We start from the raw sequence: 23,305 nt of genomic DNA on the forward strand, positions 1-23,305 counted from the left end.
ACCTCAGAACCCAACACTAAAACCCTGTGTGGATCTTGAACTCCTCAACAATGGACCTCCATGGCATTCTTTTCCTTGACTTGGACTTCTATCTTCTAATTCGCTTAGCTGGGAGATTATCTGTGATAATATCCAACCTTTTTATGTTTGACTTTCCTCTTCTCCCAGTATTGTACACTTAAATATTCAGAACTTTTTTTAGCATTAGTAAATCTTCCATATTTTAAATATGTCTTAAGTATTGGATTCTTCGATCTTTGATAAAACCAACATTGTCTTGGTTTTGTAATATGGCGCTTATCTCAGAATTATATCTGATTCTCGATTCATCTCCCACTTTCACGGCTCCTTATAGTTTCCTAATGACTTTTATTTCGAATCTGATAATCTTTCTTTATCAGTGTCAATGTTTCACCAACCTATGAAACTACTGGGCGAATAACAATTCTGTAGACATGCATTTTGGCGGTAGTAAGCTCTGAATCTAGCTTGTATTCGCTCATTAATGGATGTTGAGCATTTTACATTGTTGTGTATCAGATTCCCAAGCAATTTGAAGGTGAATGCTTGATGATTCTTTTTTATGGCAAGATCTATTGTATTAAAAGCTTTATCCGCTAAACCGATCATATACTGCGTTTTAATTTCATCGGTGATGAGACCCACCTTTATCATCAAGCAACACCACCAGTCTAGTTTGTCTTCTTACTATATTTGTATTGATTTGTTAAATACTTTACGTTACGTTGATAAAAATGCTTATGCCTGTCCATCACCTTGCCTCATTCCTTTATTGATCTTGATTGGGTCATTTAGTTGATTGTTGATTATGAGTTGAGTTTTTGGTTCTTCCATAGATATCATTATCAAGTGTCTTAGTTTTCTAGACACCTAGTGCAGCTGTCATTTTGAATCAACTGATGTTATCAGACGCTTGCTTAAAGTCAATGAACAAAATGTGGAGGTCATCATATCTCGTAATGGTACAGTTAAAGTAAATACTGTAAGGTTTCTCGGGTACAGATTCGTCGATAAAATTGTACAAGTTAACACTCAAAACTTCAATACATCACAATTGTCACACTAATTACCACAATACTTTCTTCTGTCGCTCACCAAGTATTCTCAATATAAAACTACTCTTTACTGTGAGCTCTAGCCTTCTATATACTTTGGCGATGTTCCAGAACACGGTGGAGCCTCCCAGAGGGTCCAGTAATAGTTGAGGTTCTTTTTCCCAGTGTCTCGCACTTAAAGAACATAATATATCGGTTACTCAACGGATGGAGCCACCCGAAATTTCTTTTAAATTTAAGTATCGAAATATTATTTACGTCCTGGAAATTTCCTGGTAAAATGAGATTTTCCAAAAGGAAGTGTGTCCGGTTGCGATTTTCTGATTCCTGCCATATTTATGGAGAGACTGTATTTCATCGTATAAAGCTGTACACTTTTTCAACTTTTCTCTCATATTAGATACTCCTCCTCCTCTCTAACCTCCATAATTTTTCTCTACATCTGCCATCAGATGTCGTTCGGTTGTTTTCCCGTTTGTTCCAGCCTAATAATCTGGACTGTTCTTGGAACGGTTATTGGAAACGTTAAAATATTTTCACTCAATCTCTCGCTATGTACGGTTCTTGTAACAGTACTTTCCAGCAGCCAAATTTAGTCAAATATCTTTGATGGGTTGGAACAAACCTAATATTAACAATAAATATTCAAGAAGACTCCCTACAAATGCTGTAGGTAAGTGCTGGCATTAGATAACATTATTAGGTTAGATTTCAAGGGCTTTCGAAAGAGGGTGCAAAAAAAGAGGTAGAATCCTACTTTTTGGCGGCAAAATTGTTAAATTTCAACTACTGTCTCTTTCTATTAGAAAAAGAGAAAAATAGAACTCGGCGGCAAGAAATGAAACTGTGAATCAGGCATTATAAAACCGAAAACTGATATCGCTGCTACCACCGTATAGAATGTAATTTCTCCTCATACATGATTAACAAACATTAATTACAAACTTATGTGGTTCTCGGCTTTCACTATTTGCTTTCTAAATGAATCGATGGATCAATGAAACTATAATAAATGGCTGTTAGATTTTATTATTTTGAAAAAAAAAATATAAATAAATATATATCAAAAGTTATCGTTAAGTTATTGACCAATTTCACATGTCGCCACTACTAATTTCAAGAATTTATTTCGACATCGTCTGGAACAAAGAGATAGTGATTTCTTTCTAATAAAACAATATCCTCTTCCAACTGCTTCAGTTCAGCTTGCATTTTAGCTTTTCTCTGATTACACATATAAGAATCGCTTGATAGTGGTATACGTTCGTGTTGTTCCAGGATTTCATAATAATTTTGTATTAGACCCTACAAATCAATTACTCCAATTAAATAATTGATAGAGAACAATTATTATTTTCATCTGAAGATGATCATGACCGCAGAATGGACTTTTATGAAACAATAGTAGTCACAATTATAGATATAGTTGAAGAGAAACTAATCCTAAGTGGATGCGAAAATAAAAAAGTTTTTTCTTGAAAATTACGGTCTGGAGACAGGTAATAAGCCCCACCGTTAATGGACCACTCTTTGTAGGAGACAATTTGATCGTATAAAGTATTTAAATTTGTTATGGAATCAAAATGTTACTGCAGTAAGAGTTGGTATGTATGTATGTATACACTGCGACCCAAAGGATCTAACGTATCCTCCTCTCTTGCTACGATACTGAAGAACCCAGTGTTCACAGCTGATCCATCAATCCCACCCCTATAATGTGGGATTAGATATCTTCGTCTTCTATTTCAAGCACTCCCAGGTGTAGAGTTCTGAAATTCCTCAATGTTTCACACTTCGAGAGAAAATGGATAGAGGCTTCGTCCTCTGTGCAAAAAAATCTGCATGCCGCATTACCTTCAGCGTCTTTAGGTGTTTTGTTGAGGCGACAATGCTCCCATAGAACTCCTGTTAGTATTCGTAGATTGTTCTTACTCAGGTTGATACATTCATCAGATCTACTCTGGTTATATTTTCCCAGAGAAGTATTCGCCTGTCTCATCCCCTTTGTTTGAAATTATGTTTGTCAAAACATATCGCTTGTATGAATTACTACAACAGAGTGGCCAACCATATCTCCAGATTTATCACTTCTAGATTATATTATAGGGAATTATCTAATAAATAATAGAATATTGATACAATTTGAACGTATAATTTGAAAAGATTGATAAATTATTCGTTCAAATCGTTTTTTTTAAATATTTCTCAATAATTTTAGGATAAATTAAATTAAAATTATACGGTAACGACAGTTAGTTGTTTATATGATAAATTAAAATTGTGATTTTTGGAAAAATATGTTGAAATTAACGCTATATTTTGAATCGAGTCGAGCAGATTGCCTGAATTATATCCACAATGTAAATTCTGTTTCTGTTTCTATTTCTATCAGCGGCAGCGCTGCAACAGCAGTTCCGAGCATATGCGGCAGTTACAATGAAAACGGAGATGATTTTCTTTGGTATCTTTTGACCTCGCAGAAACTAAACAGCAATCAATGGAAACACACTTCGTCCTCGACGAAAGTTAAGCTCAAGCAACTCTTGACATCTCGAAATCTCATAAGCACCATTTTTTGGAATAGAAAAGGCATACTGCGAGACCACTCAGAAATTGCGCTGCGCGATACAGAACAAGCTGATTACTTTCAAAAAGTGTTTTTTTTTTCATCTTCCGTACAACTCGAGCTTGGCTCCTAGCGACCCTCATCTCTTTTTGCACCTCAAATTTTTCCTTGGTGGTCAATACTTCAACGATGATGACGAGCTGAAAGAAAATGTTACCACATGCTTGGAAACACACGCAACGATCTTCTATCAACAAGGCATACAAAATTTCGGAAGCTATGTAGAACATTAATTTATAAGTTGTAATAGAAAGATAATATCAACAATGTATTCATATTCATCGTTGCGTAGGGAGGAATATCAGTGAAAAAATCTTTAACTATGTTTAAAAATTCATTTGAATCATTGAAAATAATATTGGGGAGTATGTGCAGCAGAAAGCGTGAAAAATATATTGAAGTATATAAGATTAAACCTTCTTAGCGTCAATTTCAAACTTGATAAATGTATACTAATAACTTACATTAATCATTTTATCTTTTTCGAAGCACGGAATATATTTTCCAGGGCGTTGTTTGGCTTCGGACTGTTTATATTTATTTATAAGATAGTTAATCTGTTGTTTATACAGAATTCTCCATAAATAAGGAGGATATTTTCCAAATGTTTTGATATCGGCTGGTCGTAAACCGGGTTTTGCAAGCACTTTATTACCTGCAAAAAGAGTAATTTCAGTTTTTATTTGGTTCTGGAATTGAACCTTTAAGCTTCTCTTATCTTCGCTCGTATTTTTCCACTAGTGTAATTTTGAGTCCTACAGTACTGGGAAGTAGAATTCAAAACTAATAATTCAATAGTTGACGTGGATGATAAAATTAGAATATTGGTGTTAATCGATATTAAAAAATTTTGAATTTCTAAGTTATGTTTGTGACGGAATTTCTCATTTACTTCATTCAAATTTTGTTTTTAAATAGTTTTTGACCTACAAAAATCCATAACTCCACATTGAATGTCCGCGCCTAGCTCCTCTCCAACTCAACCGATTTAAGTGTACAAAAACTCAAAAGAAAGAAGGTATTTCAGCGAGTGTTCTTGAATCAAAACGAACTCTGTAGCTATATTAGAACCTGAGATATAGATCTTTGAATATAGAAAAATTGCCAAAAACCTACAAAAATTCATAACTCCACATTGAATGTCCGCGCCTAGCTCCTCTCCAACCCAACCGATTTAAGTGTACAAAAACTCAAAAGAAAGAAGGTGTTTCAGCGAGTGTTCTTAAATCAAAACGAACTCTGTAGCTATATTAGAACCTGAGATATAGATCTTTGTCTTTGAATGTAGAAAAATTGCCAAAAACCTACAAAAATCCATAACTCCACATTGAATGTCCGCGCCTAGCTCCTCTCCAACTCAACCGATGTAAGTGTTCAAAAACTCAAAAGAAAGAAGGTATTTCAGCGAGTGTTCTTGAATCAAAACGAACTCTGTAGCTATATTAGAACGTGAGATATAGATCTTTGAATATAGAAAAATTGCCAAAAACCTACAAAAATTCATAACTCCACATTGAATGTCCGCGCCTAGCTCCTCTCCAACCCAACCGATTTAAGTGTACAAAAACTCAAAAGAAAGAAGGTGTTTCAGCGAGTGTTCTTAAATCAAAACGAACTCTGTAGCTATATTAGAACCTGAGATATAGATCTTTGTCTTTGAATGTAGAAAAATTGCCAAAAACCTACAAAAATCCATAACTCCACATTGAATGTCCGCGCCTAGCTCCTCTCCAACTCAACCGATGTAAGTGTTCAAAAACTCAAAAGAAAGAAGGTATTTCAGCGAGTGTTCTTAAACCAAAACGAAGTCTCTATCTTGAATAGAACCTGAGATATTGAGGATAGAACGTGTGTATGTGAAAAGCTCCAATAAGTAATGTACAGGGGGAAATCGCATTTGAGTATAACTTGAGAATGGTGAAAATTGGATGAAATCCGATGGTTGATGGCTGATCTGTGCATCAATACCTTTCATTGAAAAAAAAATTGAGCAAATCGGTTGGGTAGAACGCCTGAACGGACTCGGAATGGAAATCATCAATTTTTTTAATATATAAGATTGATACAAATAAACAAATTTTCACATCAGATAGCAAAAAAATATTAACAAAATATAACAAATCCAAATAAAAACATAACTTAATTCTAAAAACGAGAGGTTGAAATTGAATTGAATTCATTAATTCAATTAGAAATGTGTCAAGAATACCCCTCAATTTTATTTTTCTTATAGTTACAACTTTTTGTTGACAGCCAAATTATCACACAAGTACAATCTTCATTTTCAATTCTTGGAATCGTTGTCATGCTGGAAGAAACTTTTTTTGCCGATCACGCCGGGTCATAACGTACTACGTTTTAAATCAATATTGTTTATAGGATTGTTTCTTCAAAATCCCTTCAATTTTCACCAAGTATCCAGTCGCCCTTCCTCCAAAACATCCCCAAACCATCACCGAGCCTCCGCCGTGTTTTACAGTCGCGATTATACATGGATCTAGCATCCGTTCTTCCTTTTACCTGATCATAAACACTTTTCTCAGAACCAAAAACCTCAAACTTTGACTCAGAACTTCATGAAACACACTCCCACTCTTCATAAGTCTAATTTTTATATTCTTAATCCTATATCCTCTTAATTTTATTTTGACGTCTTGGAAGAGGTTTCTTCACTGTCACCTTTCCAAAAAAGGCCAGCTTCTCTCAATATCCTTTTCACTGTAGGACAACGATTCTTAACATTTTTAGGTCTGTTACCCAAGACCTAACTAGGGTCACTGATTTTACTCCTCCTCCCAACGTTAAAATCAAACAATATACAAATACGTAGGTAGGCTTTATTAAACATAAAAGAATTGCACATAAAAAATTAAGACATTTTTACTCTAAATTACAGTCATAAGCTATAAAACATAAAATAAATTGGTAATGTTAGGTTTTGTCTCACATAAAATATATTTCAAATCGTGTTCTACATTGAGACAATTTCTGGTCTTCGTTTTTAGTGTCAAAGTTGAAAAATCACTCTCACATCTGTAAATAGTAGCAAACGATACCAACATTTTTAAAGCTCTGTTTGCTGTGATAGGATAAGTCATAATTTTGGAATTCGTCTTTAAAATACAATCCTCACGTAGTCTACTTTAGCAGATCCCTAGCTTCAGTGATCTGAGCTGCTATCTCGGGACCCGTAAGTGTATTACTGATCAAAATAATTCGTTCATCTTCAGCGGTTGTGGTTTTTCCCGCCCTGAACGTTTTTTATCGCCAAAGGTCCTGGTGGATGCATTTTTTCCACGTTGTAGTCCACGGTACGTCGAATTTTTTTTAATTCATCGGCAATGTCTGTTACTTTTGCTTATGCTATGAAGACTTACGATTAATGGACGAGTTTTTCAACCAATAGTTTTACCTATTATAAAACTTACAAGTCTGAATTTGCGAGAACGGAAAATATTCGTATACCTCACAAAAAGATGTCCTGGTCCAAAAAGTATAAATCACAGCACATGGCTAATAATTCACAGTTAAAAAATAATAAACTAATCAGCCCATAACTTACCATTTTTACCTTGTCACACTTAACGGACACTATTATTTTTGGTTTTTAAGACGCCGTTTCGACCTTCGTTGACAATATGAAAGAGAAATTTCTTCAACATTCAATGAATGGGTTATGGGGGGCAAGTGCTTTTGAACGTTAGTATAGATTAAGTGCCAAAATTAACGTACTTGGGAAATAAATAATAAATGGGTTCCTAGAATAGATGTAGGATCAAGAATATCCGAAGAGATAGCAAGTTTTATGAATTTTATGAAACTACAAAAATCCTTTACAGGATATTATGTCTTTAATGTACTCTTAAACGGCGCAGATCACAGAAGATCAGCTTATACAACTTGAAATCGTTTCAAATGTGGGTTTATCGCTGTATTGTGTAGATCGATTCGGAGTTACAATCACCAAGGCTTTTGATATAGTCAACACTGTAAAGCGACGTAAATATATATATTTAATACTCTTATATGGACAGTTGGTATGGGAAAAAACATCCCTACGTTACGGAGGCGACAATATTCATTTTCTCTCTCGTTCGAAACACTTTATCTATACTGCGTATGCTTGAGAATACGCAGAACCGAGCTGGAACCTCGGAGGATAGAGAAATCGTTGCCATTTTGTCTTCCTTTGTCGGAACAGCTTCCAATTATAGAAACTGTCCGTTCAGAAGTATTACATATATGCGTAAATCAGAATACTTTCATTGTCATGTGACTTGTTGCGTGAACCTGTAAAGTACATTCTTCTTCTTTTAGTAAGGTAAACTAATGGGTAGGAGAAGCATACGGCGCGCGAAGAAGAAGATAAAAACCGTGAGTTTAAATTCAACTCAGTTCTCTATTATCCGAATTGGGGGTAATCATACAACAAGATTTAATCTATAATGTAACTGAGTTCTCATACATGTTCCTTCTATGGTTCTCATTTGTAGGTAGGTATACTTACCAAATCGATCAATGACAACTGTAGGTATAGGGGGATTTGGTTTCATTTTACAAATAGTATTTATGTTATCTAATATGTAATTTTTGCAAGGTCGTGGTGGTTTTTCAGCTTTTAAACACTCTGCCGTTTTTGGTACCTCTATTTTCTGTCTAACCGGTGGCGTTGGTTCTTTTTTAATAATGTCTTTAGCGCCATAACAACTTTTTCCTGTAATAAATAACAATTTTTGATTCAATATTTTTTCAGTTCAGTACCAGAATCTACAAGGAATTACCCGTATGCTTCTTAAGATAATTTTGAGGGTCGGGTAGTTCTGTTAAAGGTATTCCCATGGTTGCATGTGCTTTTTTCTGAACTTTTCCTTCATCTTTATGGTACTTTGTTTTATAAAGTTTTAGTTTCGGCAAGGGGGTTGGTTCTTTACAAAGATCACGTATATGTTCATCGTGACTTGTTATCAAAATTACAGCCATTTTCACTTATCTGCTTCGACTATGTTATCAAAAAATTGACAACATATGGACATAAACTTCAAATATAAATCTATGTTACCTTGGATATATTTCTATAGAATTTATACCCATAGGCGGCATTAAATAAATCATTTATGAAGGCAATAAATGATGTTACAATTTTTCATTTTTTTTTTTTCAAATATAAACCAATCAATATTTTTGTAATGTGTACAATTTTTCAGTTATAATGTCGAACTTATTATATTTCTTCAAAAATTTTACACAACTTTTGAACGTAACATTGTTTATTTATAACAAAAATATTTATTCAGTAAGAAACATTTGAGTATGGTAATTGATCCTTAGTCTTCCATGTTAGTTTCTGTGTAGTTAGCACTCTTGTAGAGTATTATAAAAATCTTCAAATACATACTTCGTTATTTCTTTTAATGTTGTTGGTATTGTTAATCTTAATTGGAATTTTTCCATCTCCATGAGCTTTTTTAATTGATAGTAATTCTAACGCTACCTTTAAAAAAATGAAAAAAATTGACCTTAATATGCGCGAAATCGTATCTTATGATCTTTTTTGTTTACATGTTTTTAATTTTAGTAATTAACTAAATATAATTTTAAATAATCGATTAATTTCTAATCGTACAAGCCAATTCAAACTAAAAAAAAAAAAGATAGTGGCGATTTTATTATAATCTAGTGGATCTCTTCGTATGGTAAAGATTTGTTTTACTAATGTGGTTAGTTAGAAAACATAGCGAGGAACTGAAATGAAATTTAAGTTAAGAATTTGGAATTTGAGTCAATTTTTTAGTTATCAAAATAAAGTTTTTAGTATGCCTACGACACGAGGCCATTAAAAAGAAGTGGAATTTGACAGTTGTATAATAATAAAGAAAAGAAGAAATATTGATTTAAAATTTGAAAGTTAAAAAGCAACTAACTGTTAAGGAAACTTATTTTCATTTTTACCAATTGAACATTGTTTGGAATACTTAGTTCGCTGGTTATATACGTCGTTAAAGAATCTTCATATTTTCATCCATCTCTGGAATTATATTTAAGGCATAAAACACTACTAAATATTGACTCCCAATATCAAGCTTTATGATACTCAACAACTAATAGAACATAGAATGATGAAACATTTTAAAAAACTGATTGCTAGAGAAGTTAAGCCATATCTATATCTGAATAATTTTCATAGGAAAAAATTTATATGAGACTCATCGAATATCCAGTTGAATCAAAACATCTAATATTAATACAAAAGAACTGAAATTTCTACTTAATTTTCTTTTAGATTCTTGAGAAGTATCCCAAACAAACGCTATCTGTCCAGAAAAGTATCTAATCCAAATTCTTCTTGCAAATAAATTGCCATATTTTCTGAAATTGATTTATTATTTGTTTTCTACATATTTGATTTGAAAATTTGATATGAGGCTCAGAGTGAGCGCAACAAGACATCCTTTAATCCCAATACATTGAAAAGCACAACTATAATTTGTTAAGGATGTGCGCTGGACATCATCATTGGTCTAATGTAACGCTCTTAGACATTCATATTTTGCTTATTTGACATTGATCGATGTATTCCAGTATATAAAAGAGCAAACAAGAGGATTCCAAATTAAAATATCGGTGACAAATTAGAACAAAAAAATGTTCCAGAGTTCCAGAAGCAATTTCAGGAGTCGGCTCCAGTATATGTTGCAACTTCGCTTCAAGTATTCTAGTTAATAATTTTGGAAACTGGGACCCCATCAGAACGGAATAGGATAGAAATGGGGTTTGTCAACATTTTGCTCAGAAATTACTTCTCAGGAAAAAATTATATCTTTAAAGACAATTATGCACCTACAGTTTCATTTTTAATGCAGGATATACTTGGTTCTAAAGCATCACCTAATATTGTTCAGATGAAAAGACAACTTGGTGCAATGTAAACAAACTAAATTATAGAGGAAGTTCAAGTAATTTCAAGCATCTTCTGAATAAAGAATTTTGATCCCTTGACTTTATATACATAGCTATTTTCCTCTGCCGAAATGTGATCTGGTAAAGAAAAAGACTAATTGATCTTAATATTTTTTTATTTACAAATTATGTATCATGTTTGTATATTGATATAAACAATTCTGTCATTATTGTTAACATTTGGTATAATTATTAATTTAGATATAAACGTTTTCTTAACAAACATTTACAATAAGAAAAAAAACTCAGTCACTGAAATGCCCCATAATGGTTATCAGTAAAAAAAATTAATTTATTAGAGAGACTAAAAAATGTCCTAATTTTCATTCAGACATACTAGTTTTTTGCAGAGTCACAAAATAAATATCCGAAAAACTAATCTTGGTAATTAACCTATAGATTCTTGCTTTGGACATTTTGAACACCCTTTAGAAATACGAAATGTTTCATTGTATTTCACTTCTCACTTGACTTATTTGTCTTCGATGACTTTAGACATATTTTATTCAAGCCATTAATTTAACAAAGTTGATTACTTAGATAATTTTGTGATAAGACTTAAAATAAATATAATGGAACATCTGGTACTTAGGAATGCAGTCATTTGAGCTCTTCAAGACAAAAATTTGGAATGGCATTTATACTTAGCATAAAAATTACAATGTAGAAAAAAAACGCAACTTACGGAATAAAAATGTTAGTAAATTAAACATTATTGAAACAAAACTTATAATAAAGCAAGATTAACTAACTTCAATGTTGATCTGTAAAAAAAAATGACTAAATATACTGCATTTTAATAACAAAATGCACACTTTATGAAAAAGTATCAAAAGTAGAAGAAACACAAATGCGATTATTTACAAAAAAAACTAACTGTACAAATAAATCCAAAATGACATTTGCATAATATATACAGAGCGACTCATTTTAAACAAGACTTTACATTAATAATTCAAACTAAACTTCAAATTAGTTGTAAACAGGCTATTTCACAAATTGTAATCAGGTAATAACATAAAAAACCATATTTCCCTTTTTTAAACTCAATTATGTTTCTTATAAATTAAATAAATTTTGATTCTTGGCTATCTGACTTACTTGTAAGTAAACATAGATTCTTTGACAAAAATGTGACATATTTCTGAGCACAAAGTATCAATAAATCTTATTACTAGTTAGGTACGTGAATTTTCCGTTTTGAATCTCAAAATTTAATACAATTTTGAACAACAAACCAAGATAAACGTTTACACGTAATAATATTTGTGATAAAATCTTCAAACTCGGTTGATTATTGGGTCATATCATCTTTTTGTAAGCATTCAGTGCGGGTTTTAGTAGCACTTTGCAGACATTCTGCGACGAGTGTAATTCTTTGCCTTTCAAGGAATACTTCTTAAGATGCTGCATCAAGCAATCATATTTTACAATTCTCTTGAAGTTTTATCTGTCAAGAGTAGCTTCTGAATGTACTTTGTCTTTTCCTTCAGCAATTCTGTATTATCAAATGTGGCAATATTGTTTGACAAGCCACTAGAAATTGGAATAAAACACAAAAAACTGGAAAGTAATTAACGAAATAATAGATATTACTTGAAATTCTGCTACAATGTAGAGTTTAATATGATCATTCTAACTTACCCTACAAGAATAAATCATATTATGGGCTTAGGTATCAAAGATGTTACTCTGTTTTAGTAAACTGACATCTTTAGCTACTATATAGGATATAATTTAGTTTCATATTACTTACATCAAAACGATGTTTACGCAAAAAGATATTTGAATGCATTAAAATGCTCTTTCGGTCTCTTTGAGCTAATTATAACCTAATTTTTTAAATTCGTTCGAAAAGAAGCAGTTTGTTTGGATTAATTTGATAATATATTCCACCTGCACTTTTTTGTTGTCGATATGAAAATTTATTTACTAGCTAAGGTTGTCACACATATTACCATTACAAAAATATTGTTTTTAAGACGTTTTGAGATATTTTTATTGAAACATATGAATGAATATATATGAATGTAGTGTGCTTAGGTTTTTCTAGCATGAAAAATGCTTTCTATCAATTCAAGTTTTCTTTCTATAGTAAACTTGCTTTTTAAATAGGTCGCTGTGTGTATGTTGCAAATTAAATTTGGTTAAAACTTTCGCGTTTTGGGTGTATTTAACTACTACATCCGATTGCAATGTTTATTATAAAAAGTGACTAAAGACTCCTTCTTTTAGAAGCAAAAAATAGACATTTTATAAATAATTGTAACAATTTACAATAATCTCACGAAGAATATTTCAATTTGAAACTGAACAGGGTTTTTGTCTGGTGGGGAAGTTCTTAAAGCGACAAGGGGTGTTAAAATAAAATAAATGCAATTTTAACAAGATGAAAATTTCACTGCTTTAAAAAATATAAATAGTATAATAAATAAATAATTTAACCCCCCGCGGTTCCCTTAATATTGAACAATATACATTATTAATAGGAAATTCTGTAAAACATGCTGAGTGTTATTTCCATAATTTTTGTCTAAAACACTCAGTATAGTTATTACCATCAAATATTGCTTTAATTTTATATTGTTGAATAAACGAATGAGTATTGCAACTAACAAATTTTTCATACACTTCTTCAATCTACAGAACGACTCAAACAATAAAAATATAATTTTTATAGTTAGAACATCCTGTATGCCGACATATACTCACGAAAAAACAATCATACTCTAATCTTATAAAGTTCAACAATAACAATAATAAAAATAGTTATATATATTTATTTATCCGCCTAGTTGGCACAAAAAGATAGATTGATTATTTAAACAAGACATTTAGAAAGTGTTTTGGTAAGCTACAACAAGGGTTAACAGATTTGTGCTGTCAAATGTTGAATAAGGTCATCAATAATTGTACCATAAAAATATAAAGTAGTAGTATTATTGGGAAAAAAACATTATTTCTTTAATGAGGCCCAGGTATGGCCAAATATTCAGAAAATATTTCTTATTATAAACCAACAAGCACTGTCATTTAAAAGACCTCATGCTACACTAAACGCATCTAACCCAATTCTATATACTGTAATCAAGAATAAGAATCAATCTGTTGTTATATCATTATTTTTGGAATTTAGGACATAACCAACAATTTACAATCGATCCTTAATATCAAAAATCTAATTTCAAATTAAAAAACTTTTTTAGGCAACACTAAAATTATCCCATCCAAAGATATTCATTTTATTATCGATTAATTTTGGAAAACTTGAAGGTGAAGGATTTAAATGTAATTAATTCTTGGATTGTCGACAGAATTATGTGTCACCCACCTCATGTGTGTCGGTGGTGCAAAATATATAAGGAAGAAGTAATTTATACATTCCTTTAACTGATGTTACAATAAATAGAATACCGTTGAAGAAAAAAATTGGGTTTTCATCTTTGAGTCAAGATAGTCAGAACAATCTGGTGGGATTTATCGAAATAACTAATTTTCTTCAAATAATATAAAATTAAGAGACATCTTGATGGTTAAAATTGATTTGATAACGCCTTGAATTAGATTTTGAATTATCAAAACGCTTTCTAAATTGCCTGAATGTTTTATGTTTGCAAATACAAATAGTGCAGTCTATTGGATCACAATTGATTGCCTACTGTTGAAGGATGCGTATTCAAAAAAAAGTTTCCAACTGTTGTTACATGTCAATATAAATATGTATGTAATACATGTTGTAAACTACTATTTTTTTTAATATTTTATATGGGACACCGATAAAATATGAAAAAATGGTTTGGTCAGGATCTACAAATTATTTATACATAACAGAATATTTCTTATCACTACACTGACTCTCACAATTACATGTAGTACATCGAGGCTTACCATTGCTACTGCTACGGTACTAAAAGCTCACGAGAATATCATAGAGAAAAGACTAAGGAAATATCATAGACAACCAGGTAGAAGAATCGTAAAGCGGTTTTAGGGAAAGAAAAAGTATACAAAATCATATATTTACATTGAGACAGATAACAGAAAAAATTGAAAACAAATCAAAAAGTATACCTCGGTTTATAGACATCCAAAAAGCATTTGAGAAAGTCCCAAGAAATCAAATATGGAGTAGTTTAAAACAAAGAGGAATTGGGAGTCAATTTGAGAAACAATATTAAAAGTATATATGTAACAACATGGAACAAAGTGAGGAGAAATAAGGACCAATACGAGAATTTCATGCCTGAAAAAGGATTAAAAAAGAGAGAGTACTGAATCTGGCGCGTTTTCATAATAATAATGATAACAGATGATGTATCAAGAGAAACATGGAAATAGTTTGAATCTCTAAATCAGCTTTTGCCTAAAATTTTGTATTGTTTGCTAAAAATGAAAAGGAATTGAAATATAATTTATTAACATTAAAAAGAGGCATTAAAATTGAGAAACAGGAATATCAATATTATGAACACAAAAATAATGGTAGTGGGGAAACAAGAAGACCTCAAAATCAACTTTATTATGCGTTGAACGGAAATTTTCTAGAAAGAAAAGAAATAACTCACTTAAAAGCAAAATTGAAGCAGCAGGAATGAAGTACTTACGCAGAAACACATGTATCACCAGAAAAGGTCGAATAAGAAAGGAATCCATAGGAGAAGCCTTGAAGGTAGAACCTATGAAAAACAACAAATTAGGTGGTTTGGACACCATTATAGAATAGAGAGCAATAGACCGGCAAAAAGGATTTGGCAAGCTAGACAAATTGAAAAGAGAAGAAAGAGGACGCCTAAAGAAATCTTGGGAAGACACAATTGCCGCAGATTAAGGAGAATAAAAATTTGATAGTATATTATATATACTTCGAGCTTTTCAAAGGTCGCTTATTATTATATGACTCGAAGGATCAGACAGTGTAATTGCGGAGCAGCCTAACCAACAGCAGTTTCAGAAATAACCACTTATTAACAAAATATTTCTTGTTATAGAACACAAAATATAATATTTTTGAGTAGGTATAATAAGAAAAATTAATCAAGAGTTATAATTAAAGTTAACAGTCTATTGGTACAGATTATAAATGCAAAAATCATTTCTATATTCCCGATAGGAAGATGAGTAGATATTCTCAAAAGTGGTGGATATAAAATTATCTCATATTTTCACAATATTTCTCCTCAACGACAACACACAATGTAATTAAAAATATTGTTGTCAATATGGCAATTCCATAAGAAACTTGCCCTGTTACATGTGTAAATGATCCAGACCAAAATTTTTCATAATTCTTCAGCTGTATCAATTAAAAAAAAATCAATAGTCTCGATTAGTAATGTATTATGTACAAAAGGAGATAAAGAAAAGAACACTAGGATAACAATTTTTACACCATAATAGGATCGTCAGGACAGTCTTCAGAACATTTCGTCTCTGTGGAGAGTTGCCGACGTAATTTCGGTATAGGGCCGGTACTGATTGAACGTACGATCGGCCGTTGATTATGACGTTTATCGGCTAAACAGGTGAGGTCATCTAAACTACCATCGCCGTCTGTTGATAACATGTCATCATCGGAGGTAGCGTGAGTAAGGGTTGGCAAAGTTGACGTCAAATGTTCCTAAAAAGCAAATTATAGGTGTCAACATATAACTTTGTAAAACGATAAAAACATTAGTTCAAACTGTATCAGCACTAGATGCTGCGGAGGGCCGAGGTGTTATTTTTTATATGTTTTTTTCTTTGGCTGTTGTTCACTTGTTTCTTGGTCTTGATCTTTGACCATTTTCTTATTTTAGTATTTCTATTGAGGCCTAACCTTTTAAGCACCCAATATACCTTATACTGCTGATAGTGGAGAGCTATCATATACCCGCACTAATTGGTCTTTCACTCGCGTTTCTTTCTTTGTATGTACATCTGAGTATCTTTCTCACCACAGATCATACTTAAAGAAGAAGCAAAACGCTTTATTGTCAAAAAAATTTTTACAAATCTGTACACAAGAGCTTGTTTCATATATTTTGAAGCAGTTTTATGTTCATATATCGTAGGTTATATTCCTGAAATCCTATTTCCTTTTGCTTAACTCATACTGATTACCCAGTTCTGATTATCAAGTGTTTTGTCTAATTTTGTTCAAACCCTGTCTTGCTCGTACAGATTTCTAATTTTACTAATACGTCTTAGACTTATCTGGTTCTTGCAAGTACAAACTAAAACGCCGGAGTATGCCAAGCATTAATGTTTATGGTCTTTTACGGTTCTTTTCCTAGTATGGTCTCTAGTTGTGGAATTGAATAGTTTTGTTAACAGTAAGTCGCCTCTTCCACAATAAAGTATTCCATTTCAATTAATCAATGGATAATACTCTGTTAGTTGTGTCTGTTTATTATTAAATTAAATATTAAAAAAAAGTTTAGGGAAGTAATTAGAATCAAAAAAGAAAAATATCCTATAGTATGAATAGGTACCATTCATAAATTTTTTTATAAATGAGAAAATGAACTTTTATGAAACCTTCACTTTTTTAATAAGAAATATCTTTAAAGATGTTTCTGATACCGGATTTTTGCCGTTTTCATTCAAGTTTTTAAACTTACTTTTTCCTTTTGAATTTCCTGTATATGATCTTCTAAGAGATGTTCTTCTTCGTCAGTTGGTTGTTGAGATGGTTGATTAGGAGGAATTAGTTCATCAGGGGTAAATACCTTAGAACTTCTAAGACTAGAGAGACGATTTGTAGCGGCCTGGCATGCCGTATCAAGAGTATCTATATCATCTAATGTACTTCTAATTTTCTTCAGTTGCACTCTAAGATGAAAATGAGATTTAAATCCATATTCTTATTACATGTCAGCAAATAAATTACCTGATGATAGTTTCAATACATTGTGTCTGACTGCTAATATCTATAAGACTCTCTTGAGCAGGTACCACTTTATTAGTCCTTAAAACACAAGGAGCGAAAACTATTGCTAACGATGCCGCACTCATACGATTTGTCTCTTCGTGTAGAGCAACTCTAGCCAAATGAAACATCAATCTCTCCATTAGGTCGTAATTCGGAGGGGGAAGTTTTTTAAGAATATCGTAGAGAGTTGTCACACGATCGATTTCAACTTCCAGATTAGCGGCAGTGATAAAATTTTCGTAGCATTCGAATGTTAAGAGCGGTTCGGCCATTTCACGTAGGAAACTTTTTAGTACCGATGCCAATACGTGAACCTAAAAATTGAAACATGAACAATATTATTATCAAATAATAGTTAATGTTTGTTAAGGGATAACACCACTGTAAATATTTCAAAAAGTCAATATCTTTTTTCAGCTAAAATAGTAGGGAATTATAATAAAAGTGATTAAAAAAAAATTCTCTGAGTTATGAGCATCAGATGCAGGTGGTCGGGCGAACATGGCGCGCCTTACAATCCGAAATGCTTACCCGCCTCAGATATCCCTTAGCGACTATTTCTACAAGTAAATAGTACACACGGCTACGGATGGATGGTACTAGTGATATTATGAACTGTCTTTGTGTTTGTGTAGCGTCAGTTTGACCGTTGCATAACGCTTGTCCTGTTTTCAAACTTTTCTTAACACTAACACCACAATTATTCAGCAAATTTCTATCCAATTGATTTAAAACTTTGACAGAAGCTTTATAACATCATTTTATAAGGAAATACGTAGAATTTTATTAATAAATTGAAAACTTTATGTTTTACGACCGATTTTTCATGATTTTTTTAAAGGAAAAAAAATAATTTTCGAATTACCGGTAGTATATATATCTTAAAAAGTTTGAATCTAGCATATAGAAGAAAAATTATAGTTAAATATCAATCAATTGGTGCGATTAGATAATTTAAGTTGCACATGTGGAGTGCATGGGAATTGAAGTCGTAACTACCCAAAAACATCCTAATTTTCATCCTCCGAAGAATGTTGTGTATTTATTCTAAATATGAAGACAATATACTCAATATTCTATTGTTATTGGAGACATTTTGCTCAGATAAATAAAGAGAATCTTTTAGACATACAAAGTGATTCGGAATTGTATACATCAATTTCTAGAGCTGATAGTATGTTCTAACATAATGACACTGCTTTATGTACAATTTTTTTAAAATGAATTTAATTATAAGGAATGATTAATTTCTTCAACTTTACCATCTCATATGAATACAGAGTAGTGTTAGTATTACAGAAGGTAAAAAGCAAGCGCACACACACTCTTGAGTAGCTCAATAGGTGTCTGCAGAGTAGAGATCCTGTGAATATTCGACCTGAACTTTTGTAAGTTGTTGTGTTCGTGAAAGACTGCCTTGGTAGCTGATTCCACAGGTTTGTAATTCTTAAAAAGAAAGGGTCCTGATAGATTGACGGTCTTGGGCCCTGCAAGTGAACTCGGTGGTCGTGAGCCACGTCTGTCGAATAGATCTTACGAATACTTATGATAAGATTAAAAAACTTTTTAATTTAATTCAATCACAAATAGTGATACTGCGAGGAAACAATTTTTAAAATAATTTCTTAGAATAAATAGAATTTGAAAAAATATGACCTAATAATCCCCAGTTACCTTTCGAAACTAACCTGTATTAATCAGGGAGACTCAAGGTTTTCAATTCACTTCTTATTACTCCCTCTTATTACACAAAAAGGGTCACAAACTTAAAAGAAACTATTTGCAGGGGATTGTGAATCATCTGAACGTACCAAATAAACTGATGAGTCACTGAAATGACATCAGTTTGCATTAAGCAGAATATCTGAAGACCCTGTATATATCTCCAATATTTTTCAATAAAAGATATGTACATAAAAAAGTAATTTCATTTTTGAACGCATTATCAGTTCTATAAATTGAGTTTTTTTTTTAATTTGTGTTTTCTTTTCAAATTTAACGACTTGGATTCTGTTCTATAAGAATTATTTCTATGGCCGTAAAACTATTTTATATACTAAGCTGCGTTAAATTACCTGATATTTCTCGAATTCTACTTCATCTGGATTTTCATCCATTTTATTCTTCAATTCTTTAATTTTTGAGCTAACTCCAGATTTCCTATAAATTCCCTCAGCATAGAGACCATGTAATTCGATAGTACTCAACAATTTTTCTATAACTAACGGTATCTTATTGTCCTCTGTAACTAATGTAACTAAAGGCACACCAAACACTCTTTTCGTCTCACCCTGCAGACCGGCTTCTTTCAAACATTGGTTCGCGTTAAGATAACACTTTTTGTGACACGTCATCTTGCAACTTTGACATACTAATCCACGCTCTATTGGCCACATAAAGAATGAACTGCATATTTCGCAAGCAGTAGGTATGTTGATGATAGTTAAAAGGAAAGCGTGACCATTGTGTTTATGCATTTCGAGTTTACGTTTCTTTTCTTTTTTTCGCTTAGATTTTGATGGTTTCTCTTCCGCTCTGGAAGACATGAATTCATCCATGAATCCTCGGAAAGCGTTGACACCCATTGTTACAGGAAAATCTTTGGCGTCGTTTGATTTTTGTTCCCGCTGGCACACTGTTTCCATTGCCTTAAAAATATTAATAATTACATACAACTGCTAGAGAGAGAAAAAAGTTTCTTTCAAGATAGACAAATAGGAAGCTAAATTAATGTAAAAGAGAAGGATATTTCAAATTATGTATAATAATACAGTATAATCAAATATAACATTTAACCTAGATGTCAGTCGATTCATAATGTAATAAACAGGGACCTATAAAGATTCATTGAAATAAAAGAAATAATTTAAAATTATTTATTTTACTAATAAAACACTTTCACATGATACTAAAAATTAACAATAGTTTGGTATTTATCTAAACAATGCAGACCCGAATAACAAAGAAATAAACCAACAACAAACGTGACGAGACGTTCTGCTATAAGTTTGGCGACCTAGAGGAGAGTCACCAGGTAGTTTAGCGAAGTCCCTCTAGTGATGAATGTTTTAGTTTTTTTGGAGAGGGAGCGTTTTCCGTCGTTAGTCGGTTAATATTAAATGAATGAGCGAGCAATCTTATATAGTTTCATAAGTTTAGTTGACATATATATTGAAATAATATTCCCCCTGAAAATTTATTGTGGGTGTATTATAAGGATCTCGTTTCAATTAAAATACTTTCAGTTGATTATGATTTCCACCCATGTTTTTTCTTAGGATTATTAAGATTCTCTGAATAACTGTATTCCTGATAGGTATTCCGAAATATCTGCATCTACTAAGGAACTTTCTGGATACACTTTAAAATCTGCAAAGACTGTAATTTCGATATCTTTATTACCTACAACAAATTTACTTTGTTTCTTGTTAACAAGGTGCTGTTTACCAATTCTGAGTGTCTTTGTAACAAAATTCAATTAGGACATATTCAATGTCGATTCACCTCGTTGCAATACACCTTATAAATTACGAGCTTACCTGATTAAACACCAATATGAGATCCTTGTATTTAATATTGCACGATTCCAGATTATTATGTTTGGATGCGTTACTGTATATCTGCACCAAATTATCTTTGAAATCCCGCAAAGCCTGTTTGAACAATTTATCAACGTCGCTATTCTTTCCACCAACTGATTCCATTTTCATTATTTTGTCTGTAATGAATTGTTGCATGAGAGTAAGTTCTTCAGCGCCAGTTATGATTTGATCTGTTCTATCTGTAAATTCCGAAGTACCAGTAAGACTGAACTTACTCTCGTCAGGTTTTCTAAGGTCGTAAGGTGTACGAGAGTGTTTTCGATGTTTTCGGCGACCAGAACGAATCTCAGCATTCGGTCGTTGTTGCTCACAAGGCATTTCGAAAACCTAAAAAAAAGTAACATACTGTAAGAATATAATTTCTATCACCAGTTAATATAGAAAATTAACCATTTACCTAATTATTAAATTTGAATTAATAATGGATGTAAAAAGTAGTGGAAACTAAAAATTTTAATGCGATAGATAATATTTTGCGATTGGAAGTTATTATTGCATAAAATCTCTGCTTACTAACCTTGTTTTGTATACATTTTGTGTGAAATTGTTTTTTACAGTTGGTACATTTATAGCCGGGAGCATAGAAAGCATCGATGGCGGCATTACAAGACATACACAGATCATCCTTTGATATTCTAGGAATTTTTCTGAATGTATGGCCTGCTATAGATAGAGCGTTTACGTCATATTTGTAATCGTTAGTTTTTATTGAAGGACTGGCATCCAAACCTGCGGGATTATCAGAAATTACTGCTTTAGTAGCAGGATCGCTGTTTCTTCGTCTGAGATCGAGTTGAGGTAGGTTCTGTCGTTGACGTTTCGGCGTTAAAGTTTGTTTATTACCACCATCCGATGAATTCCTAATAGAAATAAATTACTAAAAAATTCAACACTTTCTTGGCATAATCCTAATCATAATAAATTTTTATGAGTGAAAATGGAAAGGGACATGTTAGTGAAATAGATTAATATAATTATAGAAACTCCCCTACCTTTCTTGTATGATAAACTCTGGATGCGCTTTCGATTCGTCGATAGTACCCAAAAATACACTTTTATCTAAACTACCACTGTCAGTTACTTCTTCTCCCAGACTTTTTACGTGACCCCTTTTTGATTTTCTGGTATTCCTAATTGGCGCTTCTGGTCGTCCTAGGATCTGTTCTAATTTGTTAGGTGTTTGGTCATATGGATAAACGTCTGGTCGATCATCGGGAAGGAATTTTTCACGGGGTCGACGCACTGGTTGATAACTTCGCAAAGGTTTATTTTCACTGTATCTAAAATGAAGAACAACGAAAATAAATTTAATGATATTTTTGAGTTTTGTTAATTTTTGGATAAAAATTTGCCCTTATCAAGTCCCAACATCCAATGACAATATTGTAACAGTCCTCTGTTGGCTTCAGTTATACAATTTTATGTCTCTAAAACAAGATATAGAGCTTCGCATTCTTATCTGACCACCCTGTAATTTCAAAGTGGTCTAAGAGTTCCAAAATTCTTCTACCCCTAGAGTTACGTTCTCAAATTATTTAATAAAAGAAAATTGTATCCAGATAATCATGTGAAAGTACCAATAATTACAGTCATTTACCTCACGTCTTTCCTAATCACAGGCGATACCCAATTATTGACAGCTTCGGTTCTACTTAAAGGCTGTTTAGGATAATATTCCCGAGTTACTGGCTTTCTGTCCCACATAGATCGGTCTCTAAGTATTGGAGGCGCTGATTGAGATGCTCCTCCTTCTGAAAATGGATCACTAGTAGTACTTGACGATGACCACTGTTTATCTAATGTCGGCGGTTCCTGTTTGTGCAACTCTCGGACCTAAAACAAATTATGTTCTTACACAGTCAAAGGAAACAAATATTGATTCAATAATCCAAATGAAATATTCCATTCCAACATTTGAATGTCGAATGCCATTATCATTATTAAAAAGAAATTAAAGTTGAAAATGGGCTCAGTGGATAAGAATTTATAAATGATTGTTCATCATCAACCTCTTTCTATTGAGTTGACAGAAATTTTGATTTGATTCATATTATTATTGTTGCTGATGTATTAGCCACGTGATGGAAGATGTCCACCGTTTCTACTGTACTCAAGTTTTAGCTTTAGCTATCAA

At 32.3% G+C, this 23,305-nt stretch overlaps 2 protein-coding genes across 4 annotated transcripts in view; both read right to left on the bottom strand.

Annotated features, from left to right (window-relative positions):
- Positions 1–2,089: 2,089 nt before the first annotated feature.
- On the bottom strand, positions 2,090–8,766 carry LOC130899988 (enkurin-like). The gene is made up of 4 exons (XM_057810265.1): positions 8,484–8,766; positions 8,210–8,416; positions 4,167–4,357; positions 2,090–2,381 (listed from the first exon to the last, which is right to left on the bottom strand). The coding sequence occupies exons 1-4, from the start codon at positions 8,680–8,682 to the stop codon at positions 2,193–2,195; spliced, it is 786 nt and encodes a 261-aa protein (XP_057666248.1). The 5' UTR covers positions 8,683–8,766; the 3' UTR covers positions 2,090–2,192.
- A 1,991-nt stretch (positions 8,767–10,757) lies between these two features.
- Positions 10,758–23,305, bottom strand: part of LOC130899863 (unconventional myosin-IXa-like) — a 64,590-nt gene continuing 52,042 nt past the window's right edge. For all 3 annotated transcript variants that reach the window (XM_057810019.1, XM_057810017.1, XM_057810018.1), the window contains 8 exons: positions 22,769–23,004; positions 22,164–22,451; positions 21,689–22,031; positions 21,109–21,498; positions 19,645–20,217; positions 17,528–17,883; positions 17,259–17,469; positions 10,758–16,276 (listed from right to left, as the gene is read on the bottom strand). In XM_057810019.1, the coding sequence (XP_057666002.1) occupies positions 16,043–16,276; positions 17,259–17,469; positions 17,528–17,883; positions 19,645–20,217; positions 21,109–21,498; positions 21,689–22,031; positions 22,164–22,451; positions 22,769–23,004 (2,631 nt within the window). In that variant the 3' untranslated portion in view covers positions 10,758–16,042. The remainder of the gene's footprint in view (positions 16,277–17,258; positions 17,470–17,527; positions 17,884–19,644; positions 20,218–21,108; positions 21,499–21,688; positions 22,032–22,163; positions 22,452–22,768; positions 23,005–23,305) is intronic.

This window comes from Diorhabda carinulata, chromosome 12 (genome assembly GCF_026250575.1).
Source record: "Diorhabda carinulata isolate Delta chromosome 12, icDioCari1.1, whole genome shotgun sequence".
Taxonomy (NCBI): domain Eukaryota; kingdom Metazoa; phylum Arthropoda; class Insecta; order Coleoptera; family Chrysomelidae; genus Diorhabda; species Diorhabda carinulata.